The 26,258-nt window shown below is 42.6% G+C and overlaps 1 protein-coding gene across 1 annotated transcript in view; it reads left to right on the top strand.

Annotated features, from left to right (window-relative positions):
* The window catches only part of LOC135541645 (ciliary microtubule inner protein 1-like), a 38,012-nt gene extending 27,010 nt beyond the window's left edge, over positions 1–11,002 (top strand). Inside the window, exon 5 of the mRNA XM_064967959.1 lies at positions 10,847–11,002. Coding sequence (XP_064824031.1) covers positions 10,847–11,002 — 156 coding nt within the window. The remainder of the gene's footprint in view (positions 1–10,846) is intronic.
* The last annotated feature ends 15,256 nt before the right edge of the window (positions 11,003–26,258 follow it).

The raw sequence follows: 26,258 nt of genomic DNA, 5'->3' as shown, positions 1-26,258 counted from the left end.
CTATCCAGGTACCATTGCTTGAGCCTGAAGCCACAGACTGGGCCAAACTTCTGTTTCTAAAAATGAATTCAAAGGCACTAATAAATCATTTAAAGTTTAACTTGTATTTTATTCTAAGTAAGTCACAACCTATACAGTAGGGAGAACAAGTATTTGATACACTGCCGATTTTGCAGGTTTTCCTACTTACAAAGCATGTAGAGGTCTGTAATTTTTACCATATGTACACTTCAACTGTAAGAGACGGAATCTAAAACAAAAATCCAGAAAATCTTATTGTATGAGTTTTAAGTAATTCATTTGCATTTTATTGTATGACATAAGTATTTGATCACCTACCAACCAGTAAGAATTCAGGCTCTCACAGACCAGTTAGTTTTTATTTAAGAAGCCCTCCTGTTCTCCACTCATTACCTGTATTAACTGCACCTGTTTGAACTTGTTACCTGTATAAAAGACACCTGTCCACACACTCAAACAGACTCCAATTTCTCCACAATGGCCAAGACCAGAGAGCTGTGTAAGGACATCAGGGGTGAATTTGTAGACTTGCACAAGACTGGGATGGGCTACAGGACAATAGGCAAGCAGCTTGGTGAGAAAGCAACTGTTGGCGCAATTATTAGAAAATGGAAGAAGTTCAAGATGACGGTTAATCACCCTCGGTCTGGGGCTCAATGCAAGATCTCACCTCGTGTGAAACCAATGATCATGAGAAAGGTGAGGGATCAGCCCAGAACTACACGGCAGGACCTGGTCAATGACCTGAAGAGAGCTAGGACCACAATCTCAAAGAAAACCATTAGTAACACACTATGCCGTCATGGATAAAAATCCTGCAGCGCACGCAAGGTCCCCCTGCTCAAGCCAGCGAATGACCATCTGGATGATCCAGAGGAGGAATGGGAGAAGGTCATGTGGTCTGAATAGAGACAAAAATAGAGCTTTTTGGTCTAAACTCCACTCGCCGTGTTTGGAGGAAGGATGAGTACAACCCCAAGAACACCACACCAACCGTGAATCATGGAGGTGGAAGCATCATTCTTTGGGGATGCTTTTCTGCAAAGGGGACAGGACGACTGCACCGTATTGAGGGGAGGATGGATGGGGCCATGTATCGCGAGATCTTGGCCAATAAACTCCTTCCCTTAGTAAGAGCATTGAAGATGGGTGGTGGCTGGGTCTTCCAGCATGACAATGACAACGACAGTGGCACCATAAGAAGCATCTCAAGGTCCTGGAGTGGCCTAGCCCGTCTCCAGACCTGAACCCAATAGAAAATCTTTGGAGGGAGCTGAAAGTCCGTATTGCCCAGCGACAGCACCGAAACCTGAAGGATCTGGAGAAGGTCTGTATGGAGGAGTGGGCCAAAATCCCTGCTGCAGTGTGTGCAAACCTGGTCAAGAACTACAGGAAACATATGATCTCTGTAATTGCAAACAATGGTTTCTGTAACAAATATTAAGTTCTGCTTTTCTGATGTATCAAATACTTATGTCATGCAATAAAATGCAAATTATTTAAAAATCATACAATGTGATTTTCTGGATTTTTGTTTTAGATTCCTTCTCTCACAGTTGAAGTGTACCGATGATAGAAATTACAGACCTACCTATACATGCTTTGTAAGTAGGAAAACCTGCAAAATCGACAGTGTATCAAATACTTGTTCTCCCCACTGTATGCGCAATATATAGACTATAATGATTTCATACAATGAAATGGTGTTTAAATGCTGAGCGCGTTATGTCCCTACCAATCTATTATGTCACTCTCGGAAATGCTTCACAATGTATTTCTTTGTAGGCTAAAGCCTTGAAATAATATAGCCTAAATTATTACTTTTCTGGCTCGTGACCTATTTACTGTGTATATGGTGTTTATTATGACATGTAGCCAATTAGAAATTATGTTCATTTCTTACAGGTCGTCACAAAAATAGATTGGGTTTGCTTAAATTGTGATTTTAATGAATGTAGCGAATTTGGATCGGGTTTTTTTTCTCCTGTGAGCTTAGAGCAGTTAAGTGAGTGGAATGAAAGGACACGGAGCACCGCTCATGAGTCATTTCCAACAGCTCAACTCTGCTCACATATTATGTTGCATATAAACTGTCCTTGTCGCAGGGACAACAGAAACAAGCATCATTGTCGGTTCTTGGATCCTAACCAACTCGACCCCAGAAGTGAAAAAAACTCCTCGTGACCAATCCAGAAACTGGATAAACATTGTAATTAACCTTGAAAGGTGGAAGAGTGATGCCGAAATGACCACCATTCTCATTAGGTAAGTGTTTTAGCCTGCTAGCTATGTTAGCTGCTAACCTTATTGTGTTCAATGGTCAAATGTTCAAGCTAGCAAGCTAACTAACCGTATCTTCCGTATTCTGGCTTGATTTGTACTAAATGGAATCTAATGAGAGCATCATGTACTACACTGTAAACCCACAAGGTGCCGAGTGCCTTTATTTTTATTAGCCCTTTTTCTCCCCAATTTCATGGTCTCCAATTGTTTAGTAGCTACTATCTTGTCTCATTGCTACAACTCCCATACAGGCTCAGGAGAGATGAAGGTTGAAAGTCATGTGTCCTCTGATACACAAGCCGAGCCGCACTGCTTCTTAACACAGCACACATCCAATCCCGGAAGCCAGACGCACCAATGTGTTGGAGGAAACAATGTGCACCTGGCAACCTTGGTTAGTGTGCACTGCACCCAACCCACCACAGGAGTCACTGATGTACAATGAGACAAGGATATCCCTACCAGCCAAGTCCTCCCTAACCCGGACAATGCTAGGCCAATTGTGTGTCGCCCCACGGACCACCCGGTCGCGGCCTGTTACGACAGAGCCTGGCCGCGAACCCAGGGTCTCAGGTGGCACAGCTGGCACTGCAGTACAGCGCCCTTAACCACTGCACCACCCGGGAGGCCCTTGAGTGCCTTTATTTCAACTAGCTAACACTAGCTAGCTAATGCTACAACTACAGAATGTTGACATGATAAAGTTAGTGTGTTTGGTTTGTAGAGGATCACGCTCGGTGGTCGAGAGCATTTTCATCCAAGGACCACCCCAGAAAATGCATCTAGCTATTTGGTAACGTTACAGTAACATCACACACGTATTTCTCATCGAGATATTGGTGGAGGCAGTCTGATTTCGAGGGAACCTGGGGCAGTAGAAGTTGTAGTTGTGCAAACTCCAACTCTGAAAGAAAAGTAAGACATTCTGTATGCATTTTTTTTGTTATGCTTTGTGATTCAATAATTATTTAGTTGGTAATCGACCAAAAATAGTTAGCCTATTCCTACCTAGTGTGAACTACCCACCAGAACACTTGAATGAATATCCAGCGTGGTCAGCAAAGTAAACAATAGCTCATCTGCATGACATATTGGTGGACGTTGGGCCATCAAGTAATAGGATTATTACATTAGCATGACACTTTACACTGGTTACAGCACAACACCACATCGTATGTATGTAAAGGTTGCTGTTGTGACATGTTCTTATTTGGTAGTAATGTCTTTCCACCCCACATTTGGCTGTAATCAACAGAACATTGATGGTGATTCACAACCCTGGAGAGCATTGAAGAAGATGAGGTGGTTGAATTCATAAACGGTGCGTACGTCGTCGCTGTAATGTACGCTTTTTTCATTAATAATATATTATCAAATCAAAATAGTTTATTTGGCATACGCACAGGAAACAGTGGGGTATATACGGGAATATTACTTTGCAATGTACCATGTACGATTGAAGTAACAATTTGTTTCATGGTTTCCTACGGCAACCTATAATGCATAGGATAGTTTGGACCTGTTGGATGGAGGAAACAAAGTCAGCCATAGATGATGACGAACAGCCTAACCCTTCAGCTACATGCATCGCCATCATTGTGTCAATGTGATGTTCAACCTGCTACACCAGAAACCTACTAAATCAACTTTATTTCTCCTTATTTCAATTCACAAGATAGAATGAACGCACGTGTGCCATTGATTTTAATTGACAATTTAAAATACTTTAAGAAGCCACACCAGGCAACCAATATTAATACCAAATTGCAGAGGATTATATACACAAAGTCATTGTGGTCCACTATTGGTAGGCAAGTGGCTGCAGGGCCAAACACGTGACATGGGCACTCTGTGCATGATTGAATCTATGGCACAATGTCCACATTGAGATCTATACGAAAAAAATAGCATATATAAACATTAGCAAATACCTCCACTAGTACAGATTGGCTTTACATGTTACACATCTCAACATTAACCAAGCCTTGCAGTGGTATTTGAACCTAAGACTGGCAGAAACAGTTATTATCTCAGCCAGTAGTTTATTCCACTCTACCAGTGGAAGTATTTCAAAAACTTGCTCTGGCCAGTATCAATCTTGAATCGACATGGCACAAAATCTTTGGCACTGCCTCTCGTTTTTAGATTAACTAACTTCAAAGTAATGACTCGGGACGTCGGGTTTGATACGAAAGCTTCTTTTTAGTAATAATACTTGTACACGTTACATTTAACATCTTTGTTTTGGTACAGAGCAATGCAGGTAAGATGCTGTCGGAAAGTCAGCCACAATCACTGCACCTGCACATAATTGGCTCGTTATCTCTCTCATTCCTCTCGCAAGGCATTCTGGAACTTGCAGTCAAAAAGCGTAATTCAACACAAACCAATACAATTACAAATGCAAATAACTGTAAAGAAATATCTTTAGATACTGCTCAATGAATAAACTTAAACATTAACTCTGTAACACATTAAAGTTACAACACTTGTTGCGTAGGAATGACAGTCCCTAACAGTAGTGATATACAGTAGTTCTTTAGATACTGGGGGACTGTACCAGGCACAATTGACCCTTTTATTAATTGATAGCCACTGTAGTTCACAGAGCTGAGAAGGGCCAACAAGAGTCCGAGGGCAAAGAGCTACTGTACCAGGTAGTGCACACCAGTGGCAGTCAGTGCCGTTTAAGATGAAGAGGACAACAAAAAAATTCCATGAGCATGGACTTATTTCTATTGTCATGTCTTATTATGTCTGTTCCTGTCCTTTCTCTTCACTCTGTCTCTCTCTGCTGGTCTTATTAGGTTACCTTCTCTTTCTCTCCTTCTCCAGCTGTTCCTCATCTCCCCTAACTACCTCGTTCACCCTTTCCCCACCTGTTCCCTTTTTTCCCTCTGATTAGGTCTCTATTTCTCTCTCTGTTCCTGCTACTTTCGGTGTCAGATTCTCGTTTGTGTTTCTCATGCCAGAAGCAAGCTATCGTCTCGTTTGCTTCCTCCTGGTCCTATCCTGTCGGAGTCTGCCTGGCAGGTGCATCCTGTACACTTCTAACTGTCTTTCGTTTGCACTGTGTCCAGTTCATCTGATGCTACGTGTGATCAGGTACCACCGTTCCTCTGTGACCCGCACCGACCCAGAGCGACCTGCAGCCTGTCGCCGCTACCCAGCTATTCTCCTCTGCTGCTAAGACGGGGACTCTCTAGCTATTCATCAGAGGGACTTTATGTTTCATTTGTCGCCCTCTCTGCGGGTAGTCTATTGTGCCATTGACAACGTCGGAAGAGGATCTATGCCATTCCTGTTTTCTCATTAAAAGAACTCTGTTTCTGTTAAACCGCTTTTGGGTCTTCACTCAAGTGCATAACATCTATTACAGAATATTGGATGACTCTCATTCATATTCCATTCACCCAGTTCAATGTAACAGTGATAGGTTTAGGTTACTAAATGATACTATAATTTTCTCTACACCCATCATGAGGTTGCTAAAACTTAGCCTATGAATGAAAGTGTACAACTTACCATACCAGTCAAAGGTTTGGATACCTACTCATTCAAGGGTTTGTCTTTATTTTTTTACTATTTTCTACATTGTAGAATAATAGTGAAGACATCAAAACTATAAAATAACACATGGAATCATGTACAAATCAAAATATATTTTAGATTCTTCAAAGTAGCCACCCTTTGCCTTGACAGCTTTGCACGCTCTTGGCATTCTCTCAACCAGCTTCACATCCTGTGGCGTACTACATTAGCATAGAATAGCCCCCACGATATGCAACTTTTCAGAGAAGTTAGGAACCAAAATACACAGGCAGTTTGAAAAAGCTAGCCTTTGCTTTCCTAACAGAAATTTGCATCCTGTGCACAAACTCGAAAAAGTTCTGGGACACTGTAAAGTCCATGGCGAATAAGATCACCTCCTCCCAGCTGCCCACTGAACTGAGGCTAGGAAACACTGTCACCACCAATAAATCCGTGCTAATGGAGAATTTCAATAAGCATTTTTCTACGGCTGGTCATGCTTTCCACCTGGCTACCCCTACCCCGGTCAACAGCCCTGCACCACCCCCCCCCCCCACAGCAACCTGCCCAAGCCTCCCCCATTTCTCCTTCACCCAAATTCAGATAGCTGATGTTCTAAAAGAGCTGCAAAATCTGGACCCCTTACAAATCAGCCGGGCTAGACAATCTGGACTCTCTCCTTATAAAATGATCTGCCAAAATGTTTTCAACCCCTGTCGTCTGAGATCCCCAAAGATTGGAAAGCTGCTGCGGGCATCCCCCTATTCCAAGTGGGAGACACTCTAGACCCAAACTGCTACAGACATATATCTATCCTACCCTTGAAAGCCAAGTTAACAAACAGATCCCCGACCATTATGACACCTCACGCCCGTTATAAATCCTTCTTCCTTTAGTGTTTGGGACTGGAATGTCTGTGTGGGCCTTCCTTATGGAGAATCTACCTCGGAACTGTAACATGCAATAAATAGACTTTGGGACATTATATTTCATTAGCCAAAATGGTGGTAACAATGATAGATGGAATATGAAAAGGAATGTCGATTTTGTTATTTAATTAAAAGTTAAATGAAGACAGTATAACAAAAACATTAACTTAAAGCATTTTCATAATGTGTATGTGATGTTTACATACTTTATGTTGTTTAGAAAATATCCAGATGAAGGAGAATGTTTTGGTGACAATAAGACTTTGATTTTAGTTGTCTAAACAAGATCGTAGCCATTTATAATACCTCAAAACTAGCTACGCCCCAGGTAACCCAGAGAGTGTGTCATAAAGACGGGAACACCTTTCTACCCTGGGGTATAAAACATGTGAGTTAAGAATTTACATACCAGACTAAGTTTACCACGCAGTGCAGGCAAGGTTTACAAGTAGTCGCGACCCCGAAACGCAACACGAGGTTGAAGAGGACAAAGGAACCTCTTAATAATGAATGCTACTGTATCTAAGAAAGTGAATTCAAGAAGGACCAACTGGTTATTCTCTTCAAGTCATCGGTTGTCTACACAGCCCTCTTGCCAAAGCTGGGAGCGTCGACATGGCTGATTAGCCTCCCAAGAAGACCATTCTCACAGAACGAGTGCAAGGGAACAGACAACCAAGAGAAAGGACATTGTGACATCGTGTGTACAATCAGAGACTTACACCCGGTAACGAAGAACAGGGCGTCGACTAAACCAGGGTGTCGGCCAGGGCGTCAGCCAAACCTATCCCACTAAGCGGAACTCGGTCTTGTCAGGATTTGGCCAGGGTTGTTCCGGGTTTTGGTCACTAGATGCCCCCATTGTGCTTTTTGACCTTGTGTTTTTTCCCTTGTTCCCCATTATTATTTGCACCTGTGCCTCGTTTCCCCTGATTGTATTTAAACCCTTAGTTTCCCTCAGTTCTGTGCTCTGTGTTTGTATGTTAGCACCCAGCCCTAGTGTTCTGTGTTTTCTTGTCGATTCCGGTGGATGCTCTTGTGGAATTCTGTTTTTGTTTTTGAGTATCTCTTGAGGCTTTTTTGTGCTATTCCTACCACCTTTTGGATTTGCCATTTTTGTATTGAAGGACTTCTCCTTTTTACTTTATTAAATACACCGTCTTAAGTACTGCTGTGTCTGCCTCATCTTCTGGGTTCTGCTGACTATTCGTGGCTCAGTTGGTTAAGTGACTGTTTCTCACTCCGGAGACCCAGGTTCGTAACCGGGTCCTGACAGGTCTATGACGAGATACCCAACGGAGACCAACAAATAAATACATGCATTATAATTCTAACCCATAAGAGTGACAGTTTGGGGCATGGTATTAGGGCTAAACTAGGCATGGTTTGCAAATGTATCCATGTGTGCTTTTCTCTCATGCTCTCTCTCTTTAAAGCTATGTCATATTGTGTTGGTCAACTAGGGACCTGTTGCCATTTGTATTAAGTTCTAACCAATAACCTAGACTGTATGTGTATCTTATGTTATCATTTAGCTTATTAGTAAATAATCAATTACATTTGTGTGGTTTGTGCAGATTTACGAATTATGTGACGTTCAGAATAGAGGTCGATCGATTAATCGGAATGGCCAATTTAATTAGGGCCGATTTCAAGTTTTCATAACAATCAGAAATCGGTATTTTTGGACTCCGATTTAGCTGTTTTATTATTATTATAATTATTTTACACCTTTATTTTTAACTAGGCAAGTCAGTTAAGAACACATTCTTATTTTCAATGACGGCCTGGGTTAACTGCCTTGTTCAGGGGCAGAACGACAGATTTTTATCTTGTCAGCTCTGGGATTCAATCTTGCAACCTTACAGTTAACTAGTCCAATGCTCTAACCACCTGCCTCTCATTGCACTACATGAGGGGCCTGCCTGTTACGAAAATGCAGTAGAAGCCAAGGTAAGTTGCTAGCTAGCATTAAACTTATCTTATAAAACAATCTATCAATTATAATCACCAGTTAACTACACATGGTTGATGATATTACTAGTTTATCTAGTGTGTCCTGCGTTGCATATAATCGATGCAGCGCAGGGGGATGATTTTACAAAAGCGCATTTGCGAAAAAAAGCACAATCGTTGCACGACTGTACCTAACCATAAACACCAATGCCTTTCTTAAAATCAATACACAGAAGTATATATTTTTAAACCTGCATATTTAGCTAAAATAAATCAAGTTTAGCAGGCAATATTAACCAGGTGAAATTGTGTCACTTCTCTTGCATTCATTGCACTCAGAGTCAGGGTATATGCAACAGTTTGGGCAGCCTGGCTCATTGCGAACTAATTTGCCAGAATTTTATGTAATTATATTGAGACTTATGGATGCCACCCGTTAGATAAAATACAGAACGGTTCCGTATTTCACTGAAATAATAAACGTTTTGTTTTCGAAATGAGAGTTTCCGGGTTTTGACCATATTAATGACCAATTTCTGTGTGTTATTATGTTATAATTAAGTCTATGATTTGATATTTGATAGAGCAGTCTGACTGAGCGATGGTAGGCAGCAGCAGGCTCGCAAGCATTCATTTAAACAGCACTTTCGTGCGTTTTGCCAGCAGCTCTTCGCAAGCACAGCGCTGTTTATGACTTCAAGCCTATCAACTCCCGAGATTAGGCTGGTGTAACCGATGTGAAATGGATAGCTAGTTAGCGGTATGCACGCTAACAGCGTTTCAAACGTCACTTGCTCTGAGACTTGGAGTGGTTGTTCCCCTTGCTCTGCAAGGGCCACGGCTTTGGTGGAGCGATGGGTAACGCTGCTTCGAGTGTGGCTGTTGTCGATGTGTCCCTGGTTCGAGCCCAAGTAGGGGCGAGGAGAGGGACGGAAGCTATACTGTTACACTGGCAATACTAAAGTGTGTCTATAAGAACATCCAATAGTCAAAGGTATATGAAATACAAATTGTATAGAGAGAAATAGTCCTATAAATACTATATTAACTACAACCTAAAACCTCTTACCTTGGAATATTGAAGTCTCATCTTAAAAGAACCACCAATTTTCATATGTTCTCATGTTCTGAGCAAGGAACTTAAACATTATCTTTTTTAAATGGCACATATTGCAATTTTACTTTCTTCTCCAACACTTTGTTTCTGCATTATTTAATCCAAATTGAAAATGTTTCATTATTTATGAGGCTAAATTGATTTTTATTGATGTATTATATTAAGTTAAAATAAGTGTACAAATACATTTTAAAAATTGTCCGATTAATCGCTATCGTTTTTTTTGGGTCCTCCAATTTTTTTATTTTATTTTACTTGGCAAGTCAGTTAAGAACAAATTCTTATTTTCAATGACGGCCTAGGAACAGTGGGTTAACTGCCTGTTCAGGGGCAGAGCAACAGATTTGTACCTTGTCAGCTCGGGAATATAAACTTGCAACCTTTCGGTTACTAGTCCAACGCTCTAACCACTAGGTTACCACTAGACAATGTCATGCATATTTTGTATTTTTTTGTAGGGGCGCCCACAACCTGGGCATTCCTGCTTTAAGTTCAACGGCATCATAAACTTTACCCAGTACCAGGACATTTTAGCCAAAAAACCTGGTTGCTTCTGTAGGTGAGGCATTGAAAGGTATTGAAAACGGGGGTGCCAATAATTTTGACCTCTTTTTCAGAGAAAAGAATATATCTTGTTAATTAAGCAAAATCTCTCCCTCTAAGGCATTGTTAGTATAAAATAACTTTCACATTTTTTGGAGCATACAATATAGAGTAGCTCAGTATTTTTAATATAGTTTTTGCTCACATTATCAACGGTGCCAATTATTTTTTACCTGACTGTTAGTTTCATACAATCCTCAAATAAAGGTGACATTCTGTACTGTCGCCTGCATATGAAACATTTGATCTCAAATCGAAACTGCTGGATTTTTTATTTTATCCTCACTGTTCAAATATGGATATATGGATGGGAGTGTACATAGTATTGCAAAACGTAGAGAATATGGTGCCATTTGGGATGCAGATGGAAATGCTTGGCCATGTGTGACACTGAGGTTTGTTGCAGGTGGGACCCTCTCCCCCTGTTCCGCAGACCACCCAGGCTCTGATTGGCTGGCGCTCAGCAGTGCCCGAGCTGCAGCTGGAGCGCTACGGAAAGGTCAAGTGTGGGAAGAAGAGCTTTTTGAAGGAGCTTGGCTGGGCTTTCGACGCCTGCATATGAGGAACTCCCCCGCCGCCCTTGCTGCTCAATATATGACTTTCCCTTATACTCTGCTCTTGTTTGTCTTTGTGTCCCTCTGACGAGGTTCTTGCTCCCTCCTTTTTTGTCTCAAATACTCTCAAGTCCTCTGATATTAGCACAGTCAGCTAAAACAAATTGGGATTTGATTTAACTCAATATTGATTAATACTCAGTCAATACACAATCTTAATCTGGTTTTATTTACTTCTGTCTCTCTCACACTTCATTTTAACACAAATATTGCATACTATGTCCAACAAAATTAGCGCAATGGGTACTTGATTTTGCTGCTCCAATGAAAATCACTTTATTATTAATAGGATATTATGTTCTTTCATTCTATATTCAATGGTGCTGTATTCCCACAAGTGTCATGTATTAGTTATAGGGCAATCTGCAGTTCAAACAAGCTTATATTTTGGGTTCTGATAGGATACGACAGATGAGCTAAGCTCGTGATGCATAATAAGTTATGTTTGTCAAGAATCATTGGCCATATATCATGAATTTGAAGTCCAAAATGGATGTAGCAATCGCAGATTGCCCATTTAAGGGCTGACATTTTTATTGAAAAGATGTTGCTACAAAGTGTATATGAATTAGTGCATATTTATTTAGATGCATTTTTAGGAGGGTATAAACATTTTAATTTTAAACAATGTTTGTTCTATTTGCTAACCTTGGTATACTTTTTCAACGGCAGTAGTTGACCAAGTAATATCAATGTGCCTTATCTTGCAATTGTTTGTGTCACTTTCATAATATATTTATTTCTTTATTTGCACAGTGTATTTGAAAGAATTTACATTAAAAACCTGGGTAGCAATATTTTACATGACATAGCAAAGTGTTATTACGTAGTAATAATCTAAGATTTACTTTTTTGGTGGATTCATTAAATCTAGCATCACTTGACACCATTTATCAGCTGTGTTAAATGAATACCAAGTACCAGAAAGTACTCATAATGACCTACAAAATACCAGGTAGGCCTAAATACCAATGAAAACAGCAGAGCAAAATAAAGTGCAATCAAAAGATTTGTTGAGCAGATTCATTCTGGCAAATGTCTTACCCATCAGGGCAACACACATGGCGATGTCACACTGAGCTTTTAATGCAAAGCTACAGCTGCACTGACATTTAAACAGACATGCCTTTTCTCTTTATGCAATGTATTTATTCTACCTAAGGGCACAACGCATTACACACATTCCACATGTGGCCGTCTACTATTATGAAGCTGTCTGGAATACAAGTCACACAGCGGTCTATGTCACGCCCTGGTCTATATTTATTATGTTTATCTTCATTTATTGGGTCAGGCCAGGGTGTGACATGGGTTTATTTGTGGTGTGTTTCGTCTTGGGGTTGTGTGGGGTGTATAGCATAATCTATGGCTGCCTGAGGCGGTTCTCAATCAGAGTCAGGTGATTATTGTTGTCTACCATATTTAGGTAGCCATATTCTTTGAGTGTTTTCGTGGGTGATTGTTCCTGTCTCTGTCTTCACCAGATAGGACTGTTTAGGTTTTCACGTTCCGTTTGTTGTTTTTGTATTGTTCATGTTTTTTCGTCATTCATTAAACATGTCTAAAAAAATACCACGCTGCATTTTGGTCCGCTCCTCCTTCAACAGAAGAAAGCCGTTACAGTCTAACAGTAGAGGGGGATGTAATAATGACAATTATGTTGGATAAATGTTTGCTATTATTACTGAATATAGCTAGTCTGACTCAATGAATCTAGATAAAGCTAAGGAGACTACTGATATTCTATTGGAAAAGTGTGACTTAACTGTGAATGCTATATACATTGAGGACAACTGAAAACATGTTTGTATTCTGACTATTATTTCACCATTGAGTAACATTGGGTACATATGCATACAATGCCAAAAACATTGGTCAAGGTAGTATGATATGGTTATTGGTACATGTGCTATGATGTATTGGCAATTTGGCACACAGACAGTGCCCTGCTCTTAGCCTGACCACGGGGTGACTCTTCCTCTCACACGTTCCCCCCAGTCTGCTAGACTGATGTGTCAGACAGACACACGAGTGGGCCTGTCCCTGCACTGACCTATCTATACAACACGCATGCCATGCACCATCTCTCCCTGCAACCCTTACCCTGAGTTAAAAAGCCACAGACCCTAGTCTTTCAAAGGAATAACTTGAATTTGGAAGACAACATTATTTTTTTTATATGTCAAAAGGTTTTGTAATTCCAGTCATATTCTTTTGTGTATGTATGTGTTTGTTACTCAGCCCTGTACCTTGAGACTAATGCCCCATATAGAGTAATTGAATGCAGGTCACCTCATATTCAGATTATTTGTATAATATTTGTTGTTTCTTATCTAGGCTTGCCATAACAAAAGGGTTGAATACTTATTGACTCAATAGTTAATGACTCAAAAAATGTGGCACATGTCTCCATCAAGTGGATGTACAGAAGCAGAAGTCATGATGGTACAGTATATTCTACCAGGGGCACCCCCTTTAAATAAAATGTGTTTACAATGTGTTTATTCTGTTCCGCTTTGTTTTTAATATTCTAAACTCTTCTAGACGCTTGACACATAAGTAGGTGGTTACATATAGTGTCTTCAGAAAGTATTCACACCCCTTGACATTTTCCACATTTTGTTGTGGTACAGCCTGAATTTAAAATGGTTTAAATTAAGATTTTGTGTCACTGGCCTACACAATAGTTATTAATTGATGGTGTATCAATGCACCCACCCAGTCACTACAAAGATACAGGCGTCCTTCCTAACTCAGTTGCTGGAGAAGAAGGAAACCCCTCAGGGATTTCACCTTGAGGCCAATGGTGACTTTAAAACAGTTACAGAGTTTAATGGCTGTGTTATTAGCAAACTGAGGATGGATAAACAATATGGTAGTTACTACACAATAATAACATAATTGACAGAGTGGAAATAAAGGTAGCCTGTAGAGAATACAAATATTCCAAAACATGCATCCTTGCAACAAGGCACCAAAGTAATAATGCAAAAAAATGTGGCAAAGCAACTAACTTTTTCTCCTGAATACAAAGTGTTATGTTTGGGGCAAATCCAATAGAACACATTACTGAGAACCACTCTACATATTTTAAAGCATATTGGTGGCTGCATCATGTCATGGGTATGCTTGTAATCATTAAGGATTGGGGAGCTTTTCAGGATAAAAAAGAAACGGAATAAAGCACAGGCTAAATCTTAGAGGATAACCTGGTTCAGTGCAAAGCTTTTAGAGACTAACAACATTTTTTTCTTTTTTTTACTATTTTATACATTGTATAATAATAGTGAAGACATCAAAACTGGAATCATGGAGTAACCAAAAAAGTGTTAAACAAAGTAGCCACACTTTGCCTTGATGACAGCTTTGCATACTACATGATTACATATGTGTTATTTCATAGTTTTATGTCTTCACTATTATTCTACAATGTAAAACATGTCAAAATAAAGAAAACCCATTGAATAAGTAGGTGTGTCAAAACTTTTGACTGGTACTGTATGTAAATGAGATATTTCTGAATTTCATTATCAATACATTTGCAAACATTTCCTAAAACATGTTTTCACCTTGTCGTTATGGGGTATTGTGTGTAGATGGGTGAGAAGAAAAAAAAAACTTTATGAAGGTAATGTATACCTAACACTTTGATACCTCTATCATCAATCTAAATTATATGAATAGGAGCATTCTTTAGTTTTTTTAAAGAAACGATACTGATAGCTGCCATCTTTCTTCCCATCTTTCCAGTTTTGCCTACGAGTAGGATAAGTAACAGAGTGCAACCTCAGCAGAGAAGACAGACAGTCAGGTTCTGAAAGCTCCCAAATGGGTAGTGAGTCTGGAGAATGCATTCAGACATAATACCACATGTAAACTTGAGGTGCTGACCTGTTGCACCCTCTATAACCACTGTGATTATTATTTGACCCTGCTAGTCATCTATGAATGTCTGATGATCTGGCCTTAATGTCCATATACTCTTATCATCTCCATCCGGTGCATCCAGATGAGGACTGGCCACGACTCTTGGTTTCTTCCTAGGTTTCTGTCTTTCTATGAGTTTTTCCTAGCCACTGTGCTTCTACATCTGCATTGCAAACTCTGTAGGCCAATTGCACTTTGACAACTGCTGATGTAAAAATGGCTTTATAAAATACAATTGAATGATTGATTTTATTAGAATTTCTTCATTCCTTTCTGCATTATATAAAAAAAACATAAATCAATTAGCATCAAAGCCGGTGTTTGTGTCAGGATTTGGCCAGGGTTGTTCCGGGTTTTGGTCACTAGATGCCCCCATTGTGCTTTTTGACCTCATGTTTTTTCCCTTGTTCCCCATTATTATTTGCACCTGTGCCTCGTTTCCCCTGATTGTATTTAAACCCTTAGTTTCCCTCAGTTCTGTGCTCTGTGTTTGTATGTTAGCACCCAGCCCTAGTGTTCTGTGTATTCTTGTCGATTCCGGTGGATGCTCTTGTGGAATTCTGTTTTTATTTTTGAGTATCTCTTGAGGCTTTTTGTGCTATTCCTACCACCTTTTGGATTTGCCATTTTTTGTATTGAAGGACTTCTCCTTTTTACTTTATTAAATACACCGTCTTAAGTACTGCTGTGTCTGCCTCATCTTCTGGGTTCTGCTGACTATTCGTGGCTCAGTTGGTTAAGTGACTGTTTCTCACTCCGGAGACCCAGGTTCGTAACCGGGTCCTGACAGAAACACAGAGCCAAAAATGAACCCAGAGGCAGCCAGTTCCCAGGACCTTTTTGCCATGCTGTCCCACCACCAGGAGACTGTCCAACGCCACGAAGCCGCCCTGGTTCAGCAAGAGGCCTTAATGGCTAGACATTCTCATCTTCTGTCGGAGATGCTGACTTCCATTAAGCAAATATCTGATCGTCTTACCCCGGCAACAGTTCCCGTCCCAGTACCTCAGATTCACGTACCCATGGCAGTTAACCCCCTGGCTGAACCTCGTCTTCCACCTCCCCAACGGTTCTCAGGTGATCCAAGTGCTTGTAAAGGGTTTCTCACCCAATGTTCTCTCTCCTTTGAGCTACAACCCTCGTCGTTTCCCACCGACCGGTCTAAGATCGCTTATATCATCACCCTGCTGTCGGAAAAAGCCCTGGCCTGGGCTACTGCTGTGTGGGATGCCCATAGTTCCTGCTGTGCCAGCTACTCTGCCTTTGCTGAGGAGTTCAAACGAGTGTTTCAAGGCCCAAGCAGTGGTTCTGACTCAGCCAAACAGCTCCTGACTCTACACCAAGGTGGGCGCAGCGTGACGGACTATGCCATCCAGTTCCGCACGGTGGCAGCAGCAAGTGGCTGGAACAACGAGGCGCTCACGGTGTGCTTTCTGAAAGGCCTTTCCGACACTATCCAAGATGAACTGGCCACTCGGGAACCACCGGACAATCTCGAGTCCCTGATCAAGTTGGCCTCACGCATTGACCAGCGTCTGAGAGAGAGAGAACTCAACCGTAGACCTCTAGCCCCTATCAGTCCCAGCTCCGAGTCCCCACCTTTATCCTCGCTGGCTCCATCGGAACCCATGCAGATTGGACGCATCTCCCAGGCTGAGAGAGACCGCCGGATGAGGGAGCGACGCTGTCTATATCGCGGCAAACCGGGCCATTTCCGTTCCACGTGTCCCGGGCTCCAGGGAAACGCTCTGTCCCGTACAGACCGGGGGGAACTGTAACGGGAAACATAACCTCCTCCCATCCGTCCAACTCCCGTCTGCTCATTCCAGTCACCCTCTCCTGGGACAACCACAAGCTTCACCTTCAAGCCTTGGTAGACTCTGGAGCCGCAGGTAACTTCATGGATGGTGTCTGGGCGAAGGAGAATGGCGTTCCCTCTGAACCTCTAAGTGAACCCATGAGGGTCACTACATTGGATGGAAGCCCTTTGGGATCTGGACTTGTCACTCATGTCACTACCTCCTTGCGACTTTCAGTTTCACAACACCAGGAATTGATGAACTTTCATTTGATCTCCTGTTCCGAGTTCCCTCTCGTCCTTGGATACCCCTGGCTTCACAGCCATAACCCTCACATCGACTGGTCTGTGGGCACTATCAAGCAGTGGGGTCCTACGTGCCAAGCTACTTGTATTTTCCAGAATTCCCCGAGTTCTACTCCCGAGTCTTTAGAATCCATCGACCTGACCCGAGTTCCCGAGTGTTACCATGACCTCAAACTGGTGTTTAGCAAACAGAGGGCCACCATGCTACCACCCCATAGACCTTACGATTGCCCCATCGACCTGTTTCCGGGCACTTGCCCCCCCAGGGGTCGGATCTTTTCCCTATCTCCACCCGGATGAGCTGCTATGGATACCTACATCAAGGACGCTCTGGAAGCAGGCCTCTTGCGTCCATCCACCTCCCCGGCGGGAGCAGGGTTTTTCTTTGTGGCCAAGAAAGACGGTGGATTACGTCCTTGCATCGACTACCGGGGACTCAATGCCATAACCGTCCGTAACCGTTACCCGCTACCCCTTATGGCCACAGCCTTCGAGCTGCTCCAGGAAGCAGTTGTTTTCACTAAGCTTGACCTGCGGAACGCATACCATCTTGTGCGGATCAGACCTGGTGACGAGTGGAAGACCGCTTTCAACACGCCTACTGGTCACTATGAATACTTGGTGATGCCCTTCGGCCTGACCAACGCCCCAGCGGTGTTCCAAGCGCTCATAAACGATGTGCTTAGGGATATGCTTAACATATTTGTGTTCGTTTACTTGGATGACATCCTCATCTTTTCGAGCTCCCTTCAAGAACACACTAAGCATGTCAGACAAGTACTCAAACGCCTCCTGGACAGCCATCTGTACGTTAAGCCGGAAAAATGTGAATTCCATTCATCCCAGTACAATTCCTGGGATTTGTAGTGGAACCCGGTCGAGTCCAAATGGACCCCAGGAAGGTAGGGGCGGTAGCGGATTGGCCCACCCCCAAATCCGTTAAGGAAGTTCAGCGTTTCCTGGGCTTCACAAACTTTTACCGCAAGTTCATCAAGAACTTCAGCTTGGTGGCAGCCCCTCTCTCAGCTTTAACCAAGGGTGGTAATGCAAGGTTTTTGTGGGGAAGAGAAGCTGAGACGGCCTTCCAAGGACTCAAGCAGCGCGTTCTCTCTGCTCCCATCCTGATACTACTGACTACGGATGAACCATTTGTGGTGGAGGTAGACGCATCAGAGGTTGGTGTTGGAGCTGTCCTGTCTCAGAGGGGTGAAGACAAGAAGCTTCATCCGTGCGCTTTCTTCTCACACCGGCTTACCCCGACTGAGAGGAACTACGATGTGGGGGATCGTGAACTCCTAGCGGTTAAGATGGCATTGAAGGAATGGAGACACTGGCTCGAGGGGGCTTCTCACCCGTTTCAAGTGCTTACGGACCACAAAAATCTGGAGTATATCCAGCAGGCGAAGCGGTTGAACTCTAGACAAGCTAGATGGTCTCTTTTCTTCAATCGATTCCAGTTTATCCTCACCTATCGGCCCGGGTCGAAGAATCTCAAACCGGATGCCCTGTCCCGAGTCTACGCTCCTGCCATTCGAGATGACACGGACATGCCTGTCCTTCCTGCTGCTAAGATTGTGGCTCCGATCTCGTGGCAAGTTGAGGATACCGTGAGACGTGCTCAAGCTAGCGAACCGGACCCGAAAGGAGGTCCTGCCAATCGGTTGTTTGTCCCCAAGGCAGTGAGGACTCAGGTCCTTCTGTGGGGGCACTCCTCTCGCCTCACCTGTCATCCGGGCGTAGGTCGCACCTTGGAGTTCATCCAGCGTAAGTTCTGGTGGCCTACCATAAGAGAAGACGTTGCCACTTTCGTCAATGCCTGTCCCGTGTGCTGTCAGGGCAAATCTTCTCACCTCCGCCCTCAAGGACTCCTTCACCCTTTACCTGTTCCCCACAGACCCTGGTCCCATATCTCATTGGACTTTATTACTGGACTTCCTCCATCCATTGGCAATACTACTATCCTAGTCATAATCGACAGGTTTTCAAAGGCGGCCAGGTTCGTCCCTCTGACTAAGTTACCTTCTGCCAAGGAAACGGCTGAGTTGGTAATTAATCATGTGTTCCGAGTCTTCGGCATTCCTCAAGATATGGTTTCTGACAGAGGTCCCCAGTTCGCCTCAAGGTTTTGGAAGGCCTTGTGCCAACTTATGGGGGCTTCTGCCAGTCTATCTTCAGGGTACCATCCGGAGTCCAACGGCCAAACAGAGAGGATGAATCAAGAGCTGGAAACCACCCTCCGATGTATGACTCGTGACAACCCGTCCACATGGTCATCCTTTATTGTTTGGGCCGAATACGCGCACAACACCTTGCGCTCCTCTTCCACTGGTATGTCCCCGCACGAGTGTCAGTTTGGCTATGCTCCTCCATTGTTCCCGGACCAGGAGGCAGAAGTCAGAGTGCCTTCAGCCTTGAAGTTCGTCAGATGCTGTCGGCTTATGTGGAGGAAGACCCGTCTTAATCTTATGCGTTCCTCACAGAGGTACCAACAACAAGCCAACAGACGTCGCCGTCCCGGGCCTACCCTGCGCCCCGGCCAGAGAGTCTGGCTCTCCACAAGAGACTTACCTCTACGGGTGGAGTCTCGCATGCTTTCCCAAAAATACATCGGTCCCTTCAAGGTTGCCAGGAGAGTTAACCCAGTTTCTTATCGCCTACACTTACCCAGATCCCTTAAGATTAATCCCACATTTCACATTTCATTGTTAAAACCTGTTGTTTTTTCTCCCCTTGTCCCGGCAGACAGACCTCCCCCTCCGCCTCGTGTCATTGGAGGCCAGCCGGCTTATACCGTCCATCGGATACTGGATTCCCGCCGGGTGCAGCGGTCCTGGCAGTATCTGGTGGACTGGGAAGGCTACGGTCCCGAGGAGCGCTCCTGGGTTCCTGCCAAAGACATCCTGGACCCTGACCTCATTCGTCAGTTCAGGGCCCTCCACCCTGAGAGAGCTGGTAGGAACGTCAGGAGCCGTTCCTAGGGGGGGGATTCTGTCAGGATTTGGCCAGGGTTGTTCTGGGTTTTGGTCACTAGATGCCCCCATTGTGCTTTTTGACCTCATGTTTTTTTCCCTTGTTCCCCATTATTATTTGCACCTGTGCCTCGTTTCCCCTGATTGTATTTAAACCCTTAGTTTCCCTCAGTTCTGTGCTCTGTGTTTGTATGTTAGCACCCAGCCCTAGTGTTCTGTGTATTCTTGTCGATTCCGGTGGATGCTCTTGTGGAATTCTGTTTTTATTTTTGAGTATCTCTTGAGGCTTTTTGTGCTATTCCTACCACCTTTTGGATTTGCCATTTTTTGTATTGAAGGACTTCTCCTTTTTACTTTATTAAATACACCGTCTTAAGTACTGCTGTGTCTGCCTCATCTTCTGGGTTCTGCTGACTATTCGTGGCTCAGTTGGTTAAGTGACTGTTTCTCACTCCGGAGACCCAGGTTCGTAACCGGGTCCTGACAGTTTGTGTGTGTCTTTGTACGAATATGTGTGCATGACAGAGGTAGGGAGTGGGTCATGGATAGAGGAGAAAAATAAAGAGGGTCCATGTTAAAACAATAGAGACAGGATTGAAGTTCACAGTGTTACTGACTGATAGACGTAGTTACACTATTGATACATTGGGAGAGTTGTAGATAGGCCCTGGGCCCGGTTGCATAATATATATATATTTTTGGCCAGTAGCAAAACATTTTTATTACGAAAAACACAGACACTATGTCCCATTGCTCTCAAAAAGCAGTATTTCCCTGTTACCAACCTTCATTCCCCTACAGAAAGTCCTTTCAAATCAGTTGTCACTCAGGAGGATGATGACCAAAGGAAGCCATTTAATCAAATCTGGACACAACATTAGAGGGAGTTGAGGAAGGGGAGGGTGTTCCCAAGGCACAAAAGTGGGCAGCAGTGTGGGGCATTGCTCAGTAGGGGTCACTGAAGGTGTAGTGTGGATGTCCTGCATCCCTGGGGACGGGCTTCCCATCAACTGTGATGGTTGGTACAATGTAGCACCAGCCTTTGTTCAATGCCGTTATACATAGCCCATCTATAAATAGCCCACCCAATCTACCTACCTCATCCTGAGGTCATCCTGAGGTAGTTGGATGGGCTATGTACAGGTGCAGTGATCTGTGAGCTGCTCTGACAGCTGGTGCTTAAAGCTAGTGAGGGAGATATGAGTCTCCAGCGTCAGTGATTTTTGCAGTTCGTTCCAGTCATTGGCAGAAGATAACTGGAAGAAAAGGCGGACGAAGGAGGAATTGGCTTTGGGGGTGACCAGTGAAATTTACCTGCTGGAGCACGTACTATGGGTGGGTGCTGCAATGGTGACCAGTGAGCTGAGATAAGGCGGGGCTTTACCTTGCAAATACTTTTATAGATGACATGGAGCCAGTGGGTTTGGCGAAGAATATGAAGCGAGGGCCAGCCAACGAGAGCATACAGGTCGCAGTGGTGGGTAGTATATGGGGCTTTGGTGACAAAATGGATGGCACTGGGATAGACTGCATCCAATTCACTGAGTAGAATGTTGGAGGCTATTTTGTAAATTACATCGCAAAAGTCAATGATCGGCAGGATAGTTAGTTTTACGAGGGTGTTTGGCAGCATGAGTGAAGGATGCTTTGCTGTGAAATAGGAAGCTGACTCAAGATTTAATTTTGGATTCGAGATGCTTCATGTGAGTCTGGAAGGAGAGTTTACAGTCTAACCAGACACCTAGGTATTTGTAGTTGTCCACACATTTTAAGTCAGAACCATCCAGGGTAGTGATGCTGCGCCACGGAATGAGAGTTGTATGGCATTGAAGCTGGTTTGGAGGTTAGTTAACACAGTTTCCAAAGAAGGGCCTGAAGTATACAGAATGGTGTCGGATGCGTAGAGGTGGATCAGAGAATCACCAGCAGCAAGAGCGACATCATTGATGTATATAGAGAAAAGAGTCGGCCCAAGGATTGAACCCTGTGGCATCACCATAGAGACTGCCAGAGGTCCAGACAACAGGCCCTCCGATTTTACACACAGGTCCCTGTCCCTGCAGTGTCGCGGCCACTCCACCTGAGCCAGGTATGGATGGCTTTCCACCTAGCTAGTAGGTTTGATATTGGCTACGGAGAGCACGTCTGCTGTTGAAGCTGGACAGGCCGATAGCCTTGGTCATGCCCTTCCCCAGCAGCTTCTCCATGGTAACCCAAGTCATATTGTAGTTTATGTCGTCGCCTGGCATAGAAAATGTGCTGACTCGTCAGGACACTGTTGTTCAGAGGAGCTAACCAACAACACAACAACAGTAACACAATCACTTCAAACTGAATCTGGAAAGACTGCAAATTAGCTGACATTTTTTCATTTACATTTTTTTGGATATATCCATAAAAATTATGCCAGCTGTTTGATGATTTTGACTGGCTGAGAAACACTGCCTGCCTCTCTCTCGTCCCAACATGTTCATTACTATGGGACAGCAAGAGATCAAATTTGAATATTGAAACAATGTTGCAATTGTCGGAGAGAGAGACAGCAAGGTTTATACAAATCTCCGCTGTTGAAAACTTAATATTAGTCTAAAAGAAATGTGAGATAATGTCTAGATGCTTTTTATAGTGGACATGAAGTTTATAATTTGCCTGGCTGGGCTGATGAGACAGTGGATTGCGAGGTCAGATGGAACAGATTAAATAGGCATTTTAACATCATAGATTTAGCTGGTGGCAACTTGTGGAATAGACACCGGCTGGAATGTGTTTTTAACCAATCAGCATTCAGGATTAGACCCACCCATTGTATAATTCTAATTATAAACCGGGTGGTTCGATCCCTGAATGCTGATTGGCTGACAGCCGTGGTATATCAAACCGTATACCACACATATGACAAAACATTTATTTTTACTGCTCTAATTATGTTGGCAACCAGTTTATAATAGCAGTAAGGCACCTCGGGGGTTTGTGACCCCCTTGAGCCTCATTGCTTAAATAACCAACATACAAAAAAAACTATTTGGAAAAAGGTATTCATTAGCATCTTTTCGCATAATTCTCAACATATCCCTAAAAACAGCAAGTTAAAATGTTTATCTTTGTTTACACTCTGTGTGAACGTTTGTTGGTCTTGTCGCCATGACGACAGGCTAGCTTGACTGGAGCTAACATTAGCCAAGGTTTGCTTCTATGCTTTTATAAATGAAACTATCAAAACATCATAAATAACAATTATATCATTACACTCTGCTTAACTTGGTGTTTCATATCCTATGCTTTATGATTACCATGATAATACTTACCATGATAATATCATTTAAAATAATTTGTTTAACTTCTCTCTTCAGTTTTCAGTTGGCTCTCATGCAACTGACTCACAGGCTAGTGCAAGAGCCACTGTAGAGGGAGCGTGTGTGAACAATCACATCAAATCAAACTTTATTTGTCACATGCGCCGAATACAACAAGTGTAGACCTTACCGTGAAAATCTTACTTTACAAGCCCTTAACCAACAAGTGCAGTTCAAGAAGAGTTAAAAAAGATTTACCAAATAAACTAAAGTAAAAAAATATATAAAAAGTAACACAATAAAATAACAATAACGAGGCTATATACAGGGGTACTGGTACCGAGTCAGTGTGCATGGGTACCTTTAGTTGAGGTCATTTGTACATGTAGGTAGGGGTGAAGTGACTATGCATAGATAAGTAACAGCGAGTAGCAGCAGTGTACAAAACAAATGGAGGGGGGGGTGTCAATGTAAATAGTCTGGTGGCCATTTGATTAATTGTTCAGCAGTCTTATGGCTTGGGGGTAGAAACTGTTAAGGAGCCTTTTGGTCCTAGACTTGGCGCTCCGTTACCGCTTGCTGTGCGGTAGCAGAGAAAACAGTCTTTGACTTGGATGACTAGATTCTCTGACAAGTTCATGGGCTTTCCTATGACACTGCCTTCCTGGATGGCAGGAAGCTTGGCCCCAGTGATGTACTGGGCCGTAAGCACTACCCTCTGTAGCGCCTTACGGTCAGATGCCGAGCAGTTGCCATACCAGGCGCTGATGCAACCGGTCAGGATGCTCTCGATGGTGCAACTGTAGCAACTAATAGAGCGAGCAGCAACCCGGAACATGAGCAAAAACGGTACTATTAATACAGAAAGTATTACTATTTCTGTATTAAAACAGAAACAATTTCCCCTTTTCTTTGATGTTACAGACAAACTAGGACCAACAATAGTAGCCTGCCTCTGACTTTATCAGAAGCAAGTCCATACTATTATATAAATTAATCAATATAAAACCAACTGACCTCTTTTGACCTTATTTAATGCATTATACTAGCATTTTACTATGACAACGCACAATTAATAAAGATGATACCATAATGATAATTTTTGGTAACATTTATCATAATTGTGCGTTACTATGGTAGAATGTCTAATGCAGGTTAAAACCATGGTATTTCCATGATCCACAACTCTACCATGGTATAAAGGAGGCAATACCATGGTAATATTTAGGTGCATGGGAGTACCATCATACTTCAAGGCTAAAACCATGGTACATTTCCATGATTCGGACGATACCATGGTATAAATGAAAATATCATAGTAGTATCATGGTATGAATGAAAGTACCATAGTATTACCATGGTACATTATAGTAAGGGAAGGCATGTACTGCAGAATGAGTATCTGGTTACCATGGAGATGGCCTGATTCACTGACTAAACTTCTCATAAAAACAGATTGCATTATTTTGTGAGAGCAAAATAAAACTTCTACAATTAAGACAGCATAACCAAATTGATTCAGAAGTTAATAAACTTGTTTTAGCTAGTTTTGTTGCCATTGATAGTGCATCTTCCATTGTTTTGCAAAGTAGCTGAATGAAACAGTTAACTTTTTCACTTCATTTCAAAGGGGGGATTCACCTTAAAATGTTTTGTGCAACTGACTTAAAGTTAAAAAAGCATTATTTTTATGCAACCTGTTTTGTGCCCACATTTTTAGCATGTTATTTTGGCATTAATACGTGTCACATATCAGTTTACAAACAATGTAAAAAATATATATAATTTTGTTAATAAAGCCGCATACAAACATGATCTCTTTTTTTGTTTTCTTGAGTAAGGCAGGTCCAAAATGCAGGTGTTTCAATGCTTTCTGTGGTAGTGGGGCAAGCCAGAAGAAAATATGTAGCGTTTCGCCGTGATTGGCTCAGTGTTCTGTCACTCATGGGGACACTGCGTCACCACCAAGTCTAAGGGTAGACTTAGACAATTCTAGCCCCTTGAGCGCTGCCATAGAGTTACATTAGAAGTGCCCATCTAAGAAGGCTCAATGTCATTGCCCACAGATAAAATTACGTCAAATCACGTTATATGTACAGTTGCTTTGATTGGATTGGACATCATACTTTCAAAATCTTAGCTAGCAGTCATCATCATGAAGTTAACAATCTACTGACAAATCATTTTTAATCCTTGTCATGTGAAGATAAATAAGAGAAATTATAGATAAAATGTACTGGTGCTCATCGGCCATTGGACATAAACACAACAAGTTGGAAATCGCAAATTCAACAATGAGTGGTTTGGAAGAAATCAGTGACAGCGGCTGTGTGGGCCCAAATCTGGGATTAAGGGGCTCTTTTCCAAGTTTAAAATCATAAACATTCAACGTTGGCCATGCTGTCAAGTAAGCATGATTTGTGCTGTGCTCCAAACAACTTTCAACTCGGAACTGCAAAAACTTCAGTGAGTTCAAGACAACTGGGAAGTTGGGAATTAACGAGCTCCTGGGAAAATAAGTTTTGAACGGTCATTCGGCCTCTTTCTAGAGCTATGACCTGAAGATCAATGACGTCATCATGATACGATTTTTTCTGAGTTCCAAGTTTTTTTGAAAGCACCATAAATCCAGAGAATGCCAGACTTTGATGACAGAATTTGCCCACGAAGGACCGCCGAGCCACCTCCCTGTTAAAGTGAGCACAGCACAACAAGGTGAGTCCAAAAATGTTTTGTATGCTGCTGCATAAATGATGTAGTATGCCAGGGAGCTATGTATACTGTAGCTAAGAAAGTAATACTAAGTGGATGTTGTGTAGTAAGATGTTAGTAGCCCATGTGCCTCACCCTAATAATTTGGTCTATTTACCCCTCTTAATTTTGTCTACTGTTCTGACTTGGTGGTGCACAT

The sequence above is a fragment of the Oncorhynchus masou genome, chromosome 6, assembly GCF_036934945.1.
Source record: "Oncorhynchus masou masou isolate Uvic2021 chromosome 6, UVic_Omas_1.1, whole genome shotgun sequence".
Taxonomy (NCBI): domain Eukaryota; kingdom Metazoa; phylum Chordata; class Actinopteri; order Salmoniformes; family Salmonidae; genus Oncorhynchus; species Oncorhynchus masou.
Note: the sequence above shows the minus strand (reverse complement) of the source record. Positions and strands in the feature narration are given on the sequence as shown.